The 18,743-nt window shown below is 40.0% G+C and overlaps 1 protein-coding gene across 1 annotated transcript in view; it reads left to right on the top strand.

The window, feature by feature from the left end:
• Positions 1–2,483: 2,483 nt before the first annotated feature.
• LOC114365785 (protein enabled-like) overlaps positions 2,484–18,743 on the top strand; it is a 46,544-nt gene continuing 30,284 nt past the window's right edge. The window contains exons 1-3 of the mRNA XM_028322457.1: positions 2,484–3,341; positions 14,839–15,004; positions 15,588–15,743. Coding sequence (XP_028178258.1) covers positions 2,815–3,341; positions 14,839–15,004; positions 15,588–15,743 — 849 coding nt within the window. The 5' untranslated portion in view covers positions 2,484–2,814. The remainder of the gene's footprint in view (positions 3,342–14,838; positions 15,005–15,587; positions 15,744–18,743) is intronic.

The following is an 18,743-nucleotide window of genomic DNA, read 5'->3' as shown; positions in this document are numbered from 1 at the left end:
GTCGCTGTGTTGTGGACTCATTTCTTACAAAATAAAATACTGAATTTTTAAAAGAAGATTGTGTGAAATAGTAAAATTAAATGACGAGCTTTTGCACACTGGTTCGCCTGTGTCAGAGAGAGACCAGTCTGTCACTGAAATTCTTCTTGAAAATTGAAAATTGGGGCTTCCACTTCCCGTTTGCCGGGTTGAGGAGACTTGGTGGTCGCTATTGTCCTTTATTCGCTTTCGATCCACTGAAAGAGTGGAAACGGTCCTATAAATTTTATTCTGCCAGAATCACACTTTGTTGTGACATTAATTAATCAATACTGTTCCACTCGAAGCATTTATCCCACTTGTCACTCGTGTCACAGCCTTAATCGAATAGAAAACTGGACTGGTATGTCCATATCTGTCATTCCACGACGGGTATTGTACATATTTGTATGTAGTACTAGACTTAGCCATATCGGGTTAGATTTCCTATTTTTTGCGCTAACTTCTTGCAGAAGATTTCTCGTAGTTGTTTAATTGGTTATGTGTTTATTTAATAGTGGGTTGGCCTTTAGTTGTAGTCTANGTAGTCAAGTTTGAATAATGTAGGTATATTTTACATTATGTATTTACTAAGAGTGTTGGTGGCGGCCATCAACCGGCCATTGTGGAAATCATTGGGGGAGCCCCATGTTCAGCAGTGGACGTCCTATAGCTGAAAAGATGATGATGATTCTTATTTATTTCTATAAGGGGAAGACATTTCTGATTTTAGTTACTTCTCGGAACGTAACACTCAAACAATTTTGGTAAAATGCATTTGCTAGTTAATTGGTATATTCAAATCAAATCATTTTTATTTGCGGACCTGGGTTTTCTACAGTAGCTGTTACAAGTTTTAAGTATCCCCATCTTTCACCTTTATTATTATTTCAATTGAATCTTTGAAATCTTCTACTTGAAATATCTAAGACAATGGACAGCCGGCAGCTTATCTGCCATTTTTGTACCAAAATAGCCCTTATTTCAACTACTTAAGCCACAATTTGACCATCTGTACTTATACCAACAATTTGTACAAACATAATCGATCATTGACTAGATCTAGCTAGGACAAATAGCTCTTATGGCGTTCTCAATAGGGTTCAAATTGTACTCAGTCCGACTATAGTATATCTGCTAGGAAACTTTATCTTCAAGATATCGTATGTCAAGCTAAAGATAGCGGATCAGATGAGAAGACGAACTAGAACAAGTTAAGATTATCTTATTATCTGTTTGGGAGAATAATACCTAATGATGACGAAAATAGAGTAATTATATGTACTACTTATTTAATTTCAATTCAGTTCGTGTGAAATACTTAAAAAAACTTATCATAATTAACTTTAAAAATGTTTGATTTCATAAACAATAAGTATGCACCACCATGACATGAATCGCTAGCGACGTATAAAACACATGTATATTAATTTCTCTCGAAATTTGATCCCGAAATGTAGGTACACCGTTTCAGTCCGGTCCCACCACTGTGCAAACCATTTTTATTGCAAAAAAAAAAACACATAGACGTTGAGCTATTGTTGACCTCTTCCTTTAAAAAATTCTAGTTAAAGTCTACAGTCTAAAAACTATAATAACTACTGGACTTAACAGTTGTGAAGTAAACTCATATTAATCTACAATACCTTGACTAATTCGAAACAATGTTACCTAATACTAACTATTCAGCAAGGCAAACAATAGAAGAAATTCATCGGCACAATATCGTAGCACCAGAGACAATACCGAAGCTAATGGACAATGGTTGACACACTTTGTCTATGGAAATACTGAGTTTATCGTCTTCATGCTTTACATAAGTTAAACTATGTAGGTATACTTATAATCCCAAACGTTTTCCTTTAAAATCTAAGAATTTTCAAAATTTGTTAATGTAGCCAGTCATCAAATTATTATGTGCCTGTTTTAGGGCTGATTTTTCAATCGTCGGATAACTTTTAACTGAAGAATAAGTTTGGCATATTGACAGTTTAAATACTCGTATTTTGTATGCAACTATAGTTGCCATTGCTAGTTTCTTTTGGCATTATGGTGCCCACGACAGATGCCTTCATGAAGGCATCGATTTTGATTGAGGGTTCACGAGAAAAAGAGTCAGTCGGCTGGTTGAATTTCCTCCCTGGATACTTAGGTTTAGTGTAAGGTACAGGCATTAGATTGACTTCAAACTCAAGGAAACCGTACCGTAAAGAAAAATGGTGGAATTTTTTAAACGTATAACGTCAGCAATCTTACTCATTCTGAATTAATTTCAATCCTGCTACATTTTCTCAGAATAAAACTTCCTGGATTCCGTGAATCATACGAAATGCGGTTGAAATCGAAAATACATTGATAACATCTTATCAATCGAGTGTCAGCGCATAAACAAGATATCCTGTAACGTCACTGATTTGAATTGCGCAAAAAAGTAGGTCATGTGTTCACAATCTGTGAAATGTCAAGTCCCAGCTTTCAATTGATATCCCGGAGTCGAAGCAAAAAGTTGACCGTCTTGCGTTCGCGCACCCGATAAGTGCCGATCGGGGCAGTAGCGCGCGTCTTGCGTTCTCGAACGGACGTGTGAACGCGCGTGGTATTTTTCAATTTTTTCCCGCGCGATAGGAATTGTGTTACAATTTCCGTGTATCGGTCTTTCAGAGCGGAGACTGTGGTGTTTTTTGCTACTGCAAATGCGGGTTACAAATAATTGTTTTACAAATTGGCAAAAGAACCCATCAGCACTTTGTTTTGTGTAGTGATCTGTGATACAACGGTGCATTCCAAACAGTGATAATGCGAAGACAAAAATTGAACGTGGATCCCGATTTGGGGGATTTGGAAGAGATGCTGGCGAGCGTCCAGTCCCAGCTGGAGCATGAAATCGACTTGGAGAAAGATTCGAAGTTGTCCTCTTTGACAAGCGTCCATGAGTCGCCGAAAATGGCCAAAAGGACTTCTTCTTTCAATAGAGGGGATACTTTAGAGTTCCGTAGAGCCCCTAGGACTCCTTTTAACAGGGTAATGAGTGAGGTGAACTCTGGAAGTCAATCTTTAAATGGAGACTTCAGGAATGGGGAATATGGAGTGATTGAACAGTCGTTGCGAGGGTCGCAGACCAGTTTGAAGTCCGAAGAGATGGGGTCACAGACTTCGTTGAAGTCTTTTCGATCTGAGCCTCAACAGAGAATGTCTGTGTTGAGTCTTCCAGACAAAAGAGCATCGAATGCGACCTGGAATGGGAATGGAAGGTCCAGGACTGCAACGCTACCACGAGGATACGGGTCGACCAAAGAGAAGAACTGGGAAGAATACTGGGCTCAGTAAGTTATCACGTGTCATTTTTACTAACAATTCCTTAAATATTTTTGTTGGAAATTCGCCGCTAATACAACTTTTTAGTTGCACTTTAAGGCTGAGTTGCACCACCTAACTTTGACCGTAACTATGACGATAACCGGTATTTTTTGTATGGAGTTTGACAGATTTTTGACGTTTGTCAAAGTTAAAGTATGATGGTGCAATCCAGCCTAACTGTATCTCAAGCGTGTTTTTTGTATGGACTTTGACAGATTTTTGACGTTAGTTATAGTTCAAGTAAGATTGTGCAACCTAGCCTAACGCCCGAATTCACAAACATTACTATGAGGTCTCACAGTGCGCGTGGACGCACAGACAGGCACACGAACCAATCACAGAGCTCTATTCAACGCTGTGCGTTCGCTTTGTTGCTTCACTTAAGCAAGCATCGTTTGTGAATATAGGTGTTAGTCTAATGTTTTGTCGACTTTACTTGTTCACTAGACACTTCAAAACGATCATTAATCTTAATATCAATGACTGTTGACTATACTTGAGTGAGCGATGACAGGTTCAAACCATTTTTACTCAAGAGCAGAAATAGTGAAATGCTTTAGAGAGAGTTTTACTTGTTTTTTTTGTTGAGTTCAACCAACACTAATAATGTATTTTTCACAAGAGATAGGTAACATGAGATTCGACGTCATTTTCTTGATCTTAATTTTTTTATTTAAAACATACTGCAGTCGACCAGTCAATGGTTTCATGATAGAAAAATTAAAATATTGGCAAATGCGCATTGTTTAATATAACGAAGCCAAATTAATGGCGTTTGACTAATTCTCGCTTGGCACACTTTAGAAATAAAGCCTTGTGTTTACTAATGTTTTATGTTTTTGTAAATAACAGAATTTTATGAATCTCTATAGATAAGGCTTTGTAAAATTAACCTACTTTTCTTCGAAATACCTACTTAAATTTTCAGAGAAAGAACTCACAAAATCGTTTATAACTTTCAAAGTTTACCATAAACAAACAAACATAAACTATGTTAACATGAAAATTATTATCTGATAATTTTAATTACAGTTGTTATTACAAGTAATTAACCAATTTGCGGTAGGAAACGTAGTTTTACGTAATTAGTTATTGGCTTATTGCCACATAACCGTTTAATACTGCAAGGATGTCGAGGAATCCTACGTTATGTTCGTGTTCACCTACATAACCTACATTAGGAATGGAGAGGAACAGTTAAATTTAGTTATTGCACGCTTATACAGGCAGGGCAGATATGTACCATCCTAAACTGCATCTCACTTAACACCAGGTGCGATTGTGGTCAACTAACTGCCTTGTGATGCATAAAAAAATATACGTAATCTACAGTAGTTACAAACTAAATGAAGCTTGTGTACATACTATAAATGACATAACTGCCTAGCTAACTCCAGTGTACCAGTGTAATATTATTATCTGAATAAGAGGCTTTCAGTTACCCAGTGCATCTTGCACCTAGACCAATAAAACAGCGATAGAGTCGAATTTTACAAAACTATTTATAAAATGTTTGGTTGTCATCACAATCTCTTTCTTTTTTGTGTATCAATATACATATAAACGAGATACTATATTTTTCAAGATTTGAATATTTTTCAAGATTCATCATACTAATTTAGTCAATTCACGAATCCTCCGACCAATTATTACTTTTCCCAAGCACGTATACCGTTAAATTCAAATTTATCACATACTTTATGATAATCACAAACCTTGCTTTCTCGAAACCATAGTTTCGCAAGCCACTCGTAATTTTTTGCCCGTATTGTGAGCCCACATCGCCCGTATGGTGTAATGGTGGCCCACCATAGACTGTGTTACATGATTGGGCTATGGTGTGGGCCGTTATTGACGTTTAATAGAGTATAGAGTAGAACTACTTCTTTAAATGTTGCAAGGACGTATATTAAAATTCTATTATTATTTTGCATCAAAAATATCTGTCTAATAACTGTAAAACGTTTGCCAAAGAAACCAGCTTTGGCAAACGTTTTACAGTTATTAGACAGATATTTTTGATGCAAAATAATAATAGAATTTATTACAATTACAGTATACTATCTAAGATCTTTGTGCCATCGTATATATTCATCATCATCATCATTTCAACCATAGGACGTCCACTGCTGAACATAGGCCTCCCCCAATGATTTCCACAATGGCCGGTTGGTGGCGGCCTGCATCCAGCGCCTTCCCGCTACCTTTATGAAGTCGTCGGTATCGTACGTATATGTACCTACTGTCACAAAACAAATTAAATAAATACTGGTGCTGTTACTAAGTAACAGGTTAGTAGTAACAGTTAGATGGAAAAATATTTAATTAGCCTATGTAGTATGTACTCTAGTTTATCATCTTCCTTTGTCACATTCGCTGACCTTAAAAGTAATGTTTATTTATTTACTATTATGTATTTATTCACTATTATGTATTTATTCACTTACATGATATCGATGGCTCCTACGTATACTGGCGTAAGTGAAAAAAGTAAATTTTACAGGAGAGCCATTTTAGTGGCCAGAACCATATTTTTGGGTCATATCTTCTGACCTACTAAAACGAATTTAATGAAATTTCACATTTAGCCTTAACANAAACCCATAAAAACCGTTAAAAAGATGTGGACGAAAACAAAAAAACATCTTTAAACTTTGTTGTGTTTTCGTCCATGACGTCATGAGCAAGCACTGGGGTGGACGAAAACCAAAATTAGCTATTCCTGTAGATTAGTTTTCGTCCATTTGTCCTTCGACCTATTGAAATATTTTCCTAAATTTAGGTAAGAAACTTATTTAAATCTTTTTGATATCATTTGAAAGCTAACAAAATTACCTTTCAAATGATATACCACAATCCATAGTTACTGTATTGTAGAATTGTTTAAGTTAATAATTCAACTGCACCCTTTTTTCTACGCAGTGGTCGAAAACTAGCGTACACTAGGACGAAAACTGATTTTTTTGGACGAAAACTAGTGAAATCGCCTCTTTTGCATAAAATATTTTTTATAAAAAAACCCGTGGTATTTACTTATTGTCATATAATACTAACGTAAAGTAGACTATATAAGGACTAAAATGACATATGATACATATGAGTAAGGGTATTTAAAGATATTCATTTCGCATCACAAAGTTGGCAACTCCGATAATTGGACGAAAACTAGCGCACTTACCCTATACCGTTAAATTCAAATTTATCACATACCTACTTTATGATAATCACAAACCTTGCTTTCTCGAAACCATCGTTTCGCAAGCCACTCGTAATTTTTTGCCCGTATTGTGAGCCCACATCGCCCGTATGGTGCAATGGTGGCCCACCATAGACTGTTACATGATTGGGCTATGGTGTGGGCCGTTATTGACGTTTAATAGAGTAGAACTACTTCTTTCAATGTTGCAAGGACGTATATTAAAGGCAATTGGACTGGTTTCTTTGGCAAACGTTTTATCGAAGAATTACATTTATTAGACAGATATTTTTGATGCAAATTATAATAATATAATTTATTACAATTACAGTATACTATCTAAGATCTTTGTGCCATCGTATATACTCATCATCATCATCATTTCAGTCATAGGACGTCCACTGCTGAACATAGGCCTCCCCCAATGATTTCCACAATGGCCGGTTGGTGGCGGCCTGCATCCAGCGCCTTCCCGCTACCTTTATGAAGTAGTCGGTATCGTATGTATATGTACTGTCACAAAACAAATTAAATAAACACTGTTGCTGTTACGAATAACAGGTACTGGTAGTAGTATAGTTAAATGGAAAAATATTTAATTAGCCTATGTATGTACTCTAGTTTATCATCAACCTTTGTCACATTCGCTGACCTTAAAAGTAATGTTTATTTATTTACTATTATGTATTTATTCACTATTATGTATTTATTCACTTACATGATATGCGGTTCATATAATTGATATAATACACACGAGTTACTAGGTACAACAATCAGCGTCAAATAACTCTAGTTCGTGACAAGTCAAGTAGTTCGCGTCAAAGTGCCCCAAAAGTTGACAACTCAAAATAACTTTTTGCCTACTTTTGTATGTCACGAACTACCTATTTGACGCTGACTGCACTATAGTGTCATCGTCCCTCTTCTAAGTATTTTACTTATATGTTTAAAACGTAACTTAATTGGTTCGTAGCTAGCACAATAATTGGTGCATAAACCAATTATTTTCAATTGTTAACAGCTGGAATGCGCCTTGAAAAATGCACCTTCACACCTGCATAACTGTTACGCTTGTTAAATTAAAAATTACAATTAATTCCTCTTCATAATTATTATTTAAAATGCAATCGGGTCACCGTGAAAGGTTTTTAACCGACTGCAACAAAAGGAGGAGGTTTGTAATGTTTTTTTAAATATGTACAACGATACATTGTCTAGTACCCATAGTACAAGCTTTGCTTAGTTTGGGACTAGAAGCGCAGTGTAAAATGTCCAAGGATATTTATTTATTTATTTATTTATACCGAAATTTCTGATCCGACTTACGTGATTCTTTTTTTGTTCGATGCGGAATAAGTATGTAGTTGCCATTTGGTTCCATAAAAAAGAATTTAATTCGGTTGAGTAGTTTTTATTTTATAAGCATTTTTTGTTAACTCTAGGGCTGATTTTTCAACCGTCTGATAAGTTTTAACTGAAGGATAAGTTTGGCACATTGGCAGTTTCAGTATGGGAAATTATGTCAAAATGACAAGTTTATTCTTTAGTCAAAAGATGTCTAACGATTGAAAAATCAGCCCTTAATGTAATTTTATGCAGAACAAAGCAGGTATTTGACTGCAACCACACCTGATGTTAAGTGAGATGCAGTCTAGGATGGTACATATCTGCCCTGTAGTGCCTATTCACTCTCGCCTTGAAGAAGCCTGGATTAAAGTGTTCGGCAAAGACAGCAGCAGGCAGCGAATTCCAGTTCCTAGCTGTTCTAATTAATAAATTAATATAAACAAAGTTTCTGAGACTACGTTGTTATCAGTCTACCGATAAGAAGTTGTTAGGAGCCGGTGGTTTAATCAATATTGTTGTTTACATTGTATTAGTAGCTGGGTCGTGTAAATATGGGTAGCTTACCTCCGGTTTTAATTTTATTAGACCTGAATTCTAGATTAAATTCAGTTGCGATTATATTCTTGAGGTTGAATTAAGTTTTGAATCGAAACTTAACCTTTTTAGTACAAACAAACTACGATAAAATTTTCAAATTACATTAGGTAATGGCTTAAATCTGTCCTCGGATAAGTATTTCAATTCATTTTTGAGCGATATTCAGAATACGAGTTAATTTAAATCAATCAACTGGTATAAAGGATTTCTTTTTCGATTTTTTTTTTATTGAGTCTAAATTGAAAGATCTTAGGCCTTTGTGAAGACACTTGTCGAACCTCTAAGAACACAAAAGGAGCTGCTTTATTGGAGCCCTCTTTATTGGATGAATATTAATAATAATTAAATTAAATTCTAGAAATTTTATGTAATAGTTAAACCTCTTGCACAACTTATCTCTATTTTACAATTACTGCTTATTCTTTGTGAATAGACAAATAACAATTTAGGTGCCTACTCGAACGTCTTAAAACTATGTCTACAATATTTTCAAAGCAATTAAACCTGTCGGCGACCTCTTATGCAAACGCAAAGCTATCGCCAAAACAATCGGGCGATAGTGTAAACATTATCAGATGAGCCACCGGCTGGTCATGCAGCTGCTGTTAACTCTTAGCTAACTGTTCTTATGTGAATATTAATATTACTAATGAATGAAACATGTATGAACGATGTGCGACTTGAAAATGAATGAGAAAATTAAGAAAACAACGCAGTCGGGTGATAAGGCAGGGAACACCCTACACCGCAGTCAATTGACATACTTTTATGAGCTGTCAAACACGACTCTCCCATAAACATTTTTGGGAGAATGGGGTACTATGACGTCATCACACCGCGAACTTAACTGAAATTGTTATTTCAAAAGTTGATCAAAATCGAAGTTTACAGCCAATTGAAAATTTACTCGGTTTTCATGCGATTAAGCGTTTTTTAAGAAGTGTGTTTATTTTGGCAAGCAACTTTACCTTAAATAAATCCTATGCCTCAATAAAAAGTTCTTCAATTACCTTAATAGCGAATCATATCTACATCGATACCATGCATTAGGTACTTTCATTATTATTACGAGTAAATTCAAGAGTATTCTAATACATTATCAATTATTTGGTTCAAATAAACGCCCATAGAGACATTTGTTTCCTGTGCCCAGGGTCCAGGGTTCCGTCGTAATTAAATTGGAAAGGTCTCAATATCCCCAAATTACCTCCACTACGACCTTTCCTTAGTAATTGAATTCATTATTCGGCAATTTTAGGGATATTAAATGGACATTAGATTTGTACCTATAGAATTTAAAGGAACATATTCATGAAAGTTTTTTTTAACTACTTATTACGGGGAAGGTCTTGGCTTGCATCAAGTTGCATCACAACATTCTTAACTGATGAAAAGTGATAATCAGGCAGAAATTGGAATTGAACCTCTGGAATCCTCAATCACAGAGGAACTGGCTATCTTCTTACCTCCAACTACCGAAACACAACAATGCTGTTAACATTGTTGTTATTACGACAGTCAAGTACTTACTTAATGATTCCCATTGAAAATTATTTACTTTTCCTTTCTAATCTCGCTATTATTTTGAATTGTCTCTCATCTTGAATGCCTTCGCCCCCGTCTCTTTTTTTTTGGCTCTTATCATTTGTCAAAGTCTGTGTTATGTAACGGATTATCTCCTTTATTTGTATTGATGAAGTAACTCATACTTGTATTGAGGTTAATCTCAATATGAATCAGCTGAGAGCATCGTGAGACCTCCTTTTAAAGACAGTGTATATTGAAAAATAGTTGGCAACTGCTTAAAAAGTTAGCCAATAGACTTAGGGTGGATTCCACCAAACAAGAGTAAATATTAATCTCAGAATAAACTTGTCATTTTGACATATTTATCTCTGTCAATGTGCCAGTTATACCAGCCCCCCTAGACAAAACGCACTTTTTGATCGAATCGAAAATAGAATCCGTCAAATCTCCATACAAAAAAGGGGCTTTTCGACCACTTTTCGACTGGTTTGCGATTATAATTTGCACTTTGTCTAGACCCACTGCCCCCCTAGACAAAACGCACTTTTTGATCGAATCGAAAATCGAATCCGTCAAAACTCCATACAAAAAAGAGGTTTTCGACCACTTTTCGACTGGTTTGCGATTATAATTTGCACTTTGTCTAGACCCACTGGAGTTGTTCTCGGATAAAAGTTTGGTCGAATCGGGCCTTATTCTTGCTTCAAAATTCGAATTTCCTCAATAAGATCTATCGTTTTAGCGATCACCAGTTGACGCTATTGTAGAGTAAGGCTCTCTTGTTTGTGTGGCCAAGACAGTGACGCTAACTGAAGGTACTGTCACTCGCTAGTGGTGCCAACTGTTAAGTAAAAACTATGGCCCTCATTAGCAACTTCTTCTTCTTTTTGTGTCGACAACAAACCTACACAGTGTCAGCCCCAAAACTCCGCCACAAGAGTGGCGTTGTTAGTAGCACTCATCAAATCCTGAGTGCAGTTGCTTGGGCACTCAGGGCACGACATCAACATTAGCAACTGTTTTAAATAAATTAACCAATAGCTCTACTGGTTCGAAATTCGAATTTCCACAGGTAAATGACCCAATTCGAGGATGCGTCGCCCCCGTACTATGACACCGTCTGGTTCGCTCATCGCGCGACCTTCTCAGGCAATCCGGCCCACGTCCGTTCTCAAACTGATGCTGTTGCATAATCGGGGTAGAGGTTATATCGACCGGTAGAGTGTATCGTAGTACTGAATATCGATATTTTGATTTTTATTAAGTACATGAAATTAACACATAGTTATACTTCTGGAATGTCATGCCCTGAGTGCCCAAGCAACTGCACTCAGGAGGATTTGATGAGTGCTATTGACAACGCCACTCTTGTGGCGGAGTTTTGGGCTGACACTGTGTAGGTTTGTTGTCGACACGAAAAGAAGCAGACTTCTGGAATTGTTCACTGGTCTGTGAGTCTAGACAAGTGGCACTTCTTGATTGAATCGAAAATCGAATCCGTTGTAACTCCATACAAAAAATAAAGGTCTTTCGACCATTTATCGACATGAAAACTGTCGCATTTTGCAACTTTTCTAGGGGGCTGAGACTTATGCCCGTTTTCACCATCAATCCCTAATTTTGAAGTGATCCCTATGGTAACACATAACAGGAATTTTGTTGTCGTAGGGGTCACTTAAAAATTAGGGATCGATGGTGATAACGGGCATTAGTTCTACTGCAAGCAAACAATCTGACCCAAAAAAAACTACTTATAAAACTAGGCGGTATGGTATTTAAATGGTATCACACGTATACGACATTCTTTACTTAGATACGTTCATCAATTTATCCATGAAAATATTACAGAAGACTAAACGGCTTTGACAGCAGGACTGGTTGTTGTGGAAATATTTGAGGGTGGCCTTTGTCCAGCAGTGGACGTCATTTGGTCATTTAAAAAAACGAAGAAACTTTAAAGAATGACTTCTTCTTCTTATTCGTTACGCTCTTGGCGGAGCGGTCGTGGTCACGTTGAGGCGTTGTTCACATCGGTTGTAGATGCGGATACAACTCTCCGCACGATCTCCCTCCATCTCTCTCTGTTGGCAGACTTTCTGGTGCAGTCACATAAGCCGTTAAAAAAATGACGTTACAAAGAATGACTGGCATTGTATAAAATATAGGCACCTTGCAAATCGAGGCTACAGGAAAACCTAAAGGAGTTCATGCCAAATGTTAATAAATAAAGTTTCCTTCCTCACAGTATAATAGTCGATTATGTTTGAAATACGTTAACTTATAATTGATTGTATTTATAAAGGTAATAATATATTGTTCATTGGAAAATGGCTTATTTGTTAAAATTGTAAAATGCAACGTTAAAAGTATTTATTTGTAAGAAATTCTCGATTAGCGTTAATTATTGCCTCGAAGTGGTAACGTATAATTTAAAATGGATTATTAAGTAAATAAAACGAATTTATTACCGAAAAATGATTTTATTAGTCATATAACTTTTGCCCGCGACATTGCCTGGGTGGATTTCAAATTCAATCTAACACTCGTATTCAAAAACGATGCTTGCTTAAGTGAAGCCGCAAATCGAATGCACAGCGTTGAATAGAGCTCTGTGATTGGTTCGTGTGTCACCCTGTGCGTCCACGCGCACTGTGAGACCTCATAATAACGTTTATGAATACGGGCGTAAGAGTCTCCAGCGACTTGGCCCACTTTTAGCTTGGTCCTCGGGCCAAATCCCCGGTTTTAATTTTAATTTCTTTTCCCGGCAACTGGGCCCACCATTAATGTGGATGTAAACCATTAATTTATCCAACACCAAATCAACAAAAATCTACTCTAGAATCTTAGAGGCCCAGTTGCCTTATTATGTAGACAGACAATACTTTTTCTAATATTGTCTGATGAAGTGCAAAAATGACAGATGGCGCATGATGGGGCTGTCAATCGTAGGCTTAGGGAGCGTGGGCCGGCCCTTTACGTCATTACGTCACGTCCGCTGATGTAATGCGGGTCGAACCAGCAACATTACTCTTGCAATAATAAGATCGTCTACTTAGTTCGTAAAAAATACTTAATCTTACGCCCGTATTCACAAACATTACTATGAGGTCTCACAGTGCGCACAGGGTCACACACGAACCAATCACAGAGCTCTATTCAACGCTGTGCGTTCGATTTTCTGCTTCGCTTAAGCAAGCATCGTTTATGAATACGGGTATTAATTTGTAAGCAAAAGGTAGTCCCTAAACCAGGTTGGCTTGGCAACTTACGCAGGTCGACCGTAGTAAGGACAATCTGTCCAGGGGATTCTTGGATGGCTCAAACTTGGAGTGCAAGCTGTGGTGCAAGTGTGGTTGTGTTCCCCAGTCGATGAAGCACATGATGTTGTGCCCTGGTTTCTACTTGTATGTGTTTGTATGAAACACCGTCAGAAAACGTGACAACAAGTCGTCTACTGCTGCTGCGTGGAATCGGCAAGATTAGCTGTTAATCAAGGCAGGGTTGTCTGAACTTCAGGAAAACCGGGATCGCCTCGGAATATTTCCAACACTTACACAGCCTGATCTGTATGTATCCAATACCTGGACGACATATTATTTGAAAGTAATAGATCTGATATCACAGTAGTGATTCTACCAGTCACCATGTTTCTTATGGTAATATCTTAACCTTGGTTGTCGATAAACAAAACTGAACTCTCTTCGAAGGTCGTTAAAGGTGATGTAAACGTAACCAAGGTTACTGGAGTAAATGGATAAGAAATTGACAAGCTGATTATATTCCGGCACTTAATTGATGAGGGGAGGTCGATTTAGTTCATTTTATATTCGTAAACACTGAATCTAGGTTAGGAAAACAGTTCGCAAAATATTTTGCAGCTTTACTTTCAATAATTTAAATTGAATAAAGATTTACAGTAGAAACTTGAGACTTATAAAATTGCCGTTTACAGTTTTTCTTCCCTACGTGGCTACGTTTCGTTCATGGCTACGTCTCAGAATAGATCACTTCATCATGTGGCCGATAAAAAGCGCCATCCCCACTCTTCCACTTCATATTGTAAGAGGCGTCTAAGGAAACAATATGCTTACATCAGGGCCTCTTCTTCTTGGGGCACACTGAAAACCAGCGTGCATATGCTGAGTGGGGTCCCATTGCGATGGGCATCGCTGTGCGACAGGGTGGCACTGTTAAGTTTACTTTCTCTTCAATGGTATGTTTTATGTGTCACCTCTGTCTTGTTTGTTTTTTTTTATTTACCTCTTTTGTCTTTTGTGATGTCCATGGCAATCAATATTTCTTTCTTTCTTTCTTCGATTCCTCTGCAACCTTGTTTCACGGAGCTCTTGTCTTCAGCCAGTTAGGTATTTTCTGTGCAATCTAAAATCTGCGCCTGTATCTGGACGGATACTTCCCGCCCTAGTTAGAGACAAATTGACATGATAATGAATTCTGGCCTTGATATCTATGATAGAAGTATCTAATCGAAATTCACGCGGTAAAGTCGTTCATTCATATTTTCAGTTTGACCATAAGGTGGAGGAGAATGCCAAATGGCATTAAGGCTCAAAACTGGTTGAAACTGGTCGCGTCATGTGTAGTCTCTCAACGGAATCTATGGCAGAAACTTAGATGATACTCAAAAGTAACTAGAAGTTGCAGTTGCGTTTCACCGTGTGTTCTGGGCCTAAGTTAGCCTTAAGTCTCTATGTGCATAAGTTTTAAATAAATAAGTCGCAGGAAAAAGTTATGATAGAAGTGTCATTCTAACGATGCTTATTGTTTGTCCACAGCGAGCAATCCATAAGCAGCGCGCGCGCATCCGTGATGGTGTACGACGACAACGTGAAGCGCTGGATTCCCTCGGGCTCGAGCGCAGGCGTGTCCAAGGTGCACATCTACCACCACACGCAGCACAACACCTTCCGCGTGGTGGGCAGGAAGCTCAACGACCATGAGGTCAGTATCCTCAAGTTTAAGAGCACTTTAGTAGATAGACTCTATGACCCTCAAGTAGCTTAGTCTAAGACTATCTTGGCACCTTTAAAACGAGGGAGGCAGACTCCAAATGAAATGGGAAAAGGCACAGAAGAAGAAGACTCAATCAGCTAAGTATCCACAACACCTTCCGCGTGGTGGGCAGGAAGCTCAACGACCATGAGGTCAGTATCTTTATAAACACCCTCACGCGCTGTTCTGCCCAAAACGTGACAACAACTTGAAGCGCTGGATCTATGGACTTTTTGCCATGGTAAGACTGGCTCAGGAAAGAGGCAGTCTGGCTCAGGAAAGGGCGGGATAGTCTGGCTCTGGAAAGGGGCAGCCTGGCTCAGGAAAGGGTAGACTGGCTCAGAGGAGGAACTAAGACTTTGGGTGAGAGGGATGGCAACATTCGAAACGTCTGCTAAAGTAATCCCGCTGAGCTCTCAAGTGCATTACCTGTTCTTTTGTATGCCGAGTTTTGTGACAGGAATAAGATTGAATTTTGCATAATATTTAGATCACTTTTCCAGGTGCTAATTATCCTTTTATCTACTTCCAGGTGGTGATAAACTGCGGCATCGTCCGCGGTCTCAAGTACAACCAGGCGACGGCGACGTTCCACCAGTGGCGGGACGCGAGGCATGTCTACGGATTGAACTTCTCGTGTCGCGAGGACGCAGACAGTTTCGCGCGAGCCATGATGCACACGCTGGAGGTAATATCCTCGTTTTTGCACCGGAAAATAGTTTATTACGGGTCTTTGCCCGAGGCCTGTGAGGCAGCAAATCCGCGGTCTCAAGTACAACCAGGCGACTACATGTGTGATACTACTCAAATCTACTTTACCATCACTTACATGTACCACTTTCAAACGAAATAAATGATTTGATTTGATTTGATTTGATTTGACGGCAAGTGGCAATCTTCTACCAGTGGCGGGTCGCGAGGCACCTTATTTTTACGCCGGAAAATAGATTCCTGGTCTTTGCTTGAGGTCTTTGAGGCAGCAAAGGTCCGCGGTCTCAAGTACAACCAGGCGACGGCGACGTTTCACCTGTGGCGGGACGCGAGGCACCTTGTTTTTACGCCGGAAAATAGTTTATTCCTGGTCTTTGCCGGTGGCCTGTGAGGCAACAGTTCCGCGGTCTCAAGTACAACCAGGCGACGGCGACGTTCCACCAGTGGCGGGACGCGAGGCATGTGTACGGACTGAACTTCTCGTGTCGCGAGGACGCAGACAGTTTCGCGCGAGCCATGATGCACACGCTGGAGGTAATGTCCTTGTTTTTGCACCGGAAAATAGTTTATTACGGGTCTTTGCCCGAGGCCTGTGAGGCAGCAGGTCCGCGGTCTCAAGTACAACCTGGCGACGGCGACGTCCCACCAGTGGCGGGACGCGAGGCACCTTGTTTTTACGCCGGAAAATAGTTTATTCCTGGTCTTTGCCGGTGGCCTGTGAGGCAACAGTTCCGCGGTCTCAAGTACAACCAGGCGACGGCGACGTTCCACCAGTGGCGGGACGCGAGGCATGTGTACGGATTGAACTTCTCGTGTCGCGAGGACGCAGACAGTTTCGCGCGAGCCATGATGCACACGCTGGAGGTAATATCCTCGTTTTTGCACCGGAAAATAGTTTGTTCCGGGGCCTGTGAGGCAGCAAAGTTCTGCGGTCTCAAGTACAACCAAGCGAAGGCAAGTGGCGACCTTCCACCAGTGGCGGGACGAAAGGCAACTTGTTTTTACGCTGGAAAATAGTTTATTCCTGGTCTTTACCCGAGGCCGGTGAGGCAGCAGTTCCGCGGTCTCAAGTACAACCAGACGAGGCAAGTGGCGTCCTTCCACGAGTGGCCGGACGCGAGGCACCTTGTTTTTACGCCGGAAAATAGATTCCTGGTCTTTGCCCGAGGCCTGTGAGGCAGCAGTTCCGTGGTCTCAAGTACAACCAGGCGACGGCGACGTTCCACCAGTGGCGGGACGCGAGGCATGTCTACGGACTGAACTTCTCGTGTCGCGAGGACGCAGACAGTTTCGCGCGAGCCATGATGCACACGCTGGAGGTAATATCCTCGTTTTTGCACCGGAAAATAGTTTGTTCCAGAGCCTGTGAGGCACCAAAGTTCTGTGGGCTCAAGTACAACCAGGCGACGGCGACGTCCCACCAGTGGCGGGACGCGAGGCACCTTATTTTTACGCCGGAAAATAGATTCCTGGTCTTTGCTTGAGGNGGACTTGTAAAATTTCTGTTTACAGTTTTCCTTCCCTACGTGGCTACGTTTCGTTCATGGCTAGATATTAGAATTGATCACTACATTGTGTCCGATAATTCATCGGCCACAGAACAGGGCCACCCTTACTCTTCCAGTTCATGTTGTAAGAGGTGTCTAAAGAAACAATATGCTTACATCAGGGCCTCTTCGATTCCTTTGCAACCTTGTTTCACGGTCTTGCCTTCAGCCAGTCAGGTATTTTTTAAAATCTGCGCCCTATATCTGGATGGACACTTCCTGCCCTAGTTACAGCGCTGCAAAGGAGACAAAATGACCTTATAATGAATTCTGGCCTTGATATCTATGATAGAAGTATCTAATCGAAATTCACGCGGTAAAGTCGTTCATTCATATTTTCTGTTTGACCATAAGGTGGAGGGGAATGCCAAATGGCATTAAGGCCCAAACTGGTTGAAACTGGTCGCGTCATGTGTAGTCTCTCAACGGAATCTATGGCAGAAACTTAGATGATACTCAAAAGTAACTAGAAGTTGCAGTTGCGTTTCACCGTGTGTTCTGGGCCTAAGTTAGCCTTAAGTCTCTATGTGCATAAGTTTTAAATAAATAAGTCGCAGGAAAAAGTTATGATAGAAGTGTCATTCTAACAATGCTTATTGTTTGTCCACAGCGAGCAATCCATAAGCAGCGCGCGCGCATCCGTCATGGTGTACGACGACAACGTGAAGCGCTGGATTCCCTCGGGCTCGAGCGCAGGCGTGTCCAAGGTGCACATCTACCACCATACGCAGCACAACACCTTCCGCGTGGTGGGCAGGAAGCTCAACGACCATGAGGTCAGTATCCTCAAGTTTTAGGGCCCTCAAGTAGTTTAGTCTAAGACTGTCTTGGCACCTTTAAAACGAGGGAGGCAAACTCCAAATGAAATGGGAAAAGGCACAGAAGAAGAAGAAGACTCAAACAGCTAAGTAGCCCAGGAAAAGGGGGCCAGTCTGACCCAATAGAGCATCTAAGATACACAGAGCCTCCGCTCTTAGACACTTAAGAATGAAACATTAGGTAGGCTTATGGCTGGATCCCCTTGGCAGGGCTTCTTCGCAACTCTGTTCACGTAGTTTCAGTTCTATCTGTCACTGTTGCTCATGCTGGCATCTCGCTTTGGGTGAGAGGGATGGCAACATTCGAAACTTCGGCTAACGTTTTGGGAGTAACCCCGCTAAGCTCACAAGTGCCTGTAGTCTCGCTGACGTGTGACGTCAAGCTCCACTAGCCCCGTCATGGTGTACGACGACAACGTGAAGCGCTGGATTCCCTCGGGCTCCAGCGCAGGCGTGTCCAAGGTGCACATCTACCACCACACGCAGCACAACACCTTCCGCGTGGTGGGCAGGAAGCTCAACGACCATGAGGTCAGTATCTTTATAAACACACCCTCACGCTCTGTTCTGTTGGACATAACAGCGCGTGAGGGTTGATTGAACGCGTGAGGT

This window comes from Ostrinia furnacalis, unplaced genomic scaffold, assembly GCF_004193835.3.
Source record: "Ostrinia furnacalis isolate ACB-3 unplaced genomic scaffold, ASM419383v2 OfSCF0457, whole genome shotgun sequence".
Lineage (NCBI taxonomy): Eukaryota > Metazoa > Arthropoda > Insecta > Lepidoptera > Crambidae > Ostrinia > Ostrinia furnacalis.
The sequence above is the reverse complement of the archived record's forward strand: the minus strand, read 5'-3'. Positions and strand labels throughout refer to the sequence as shown.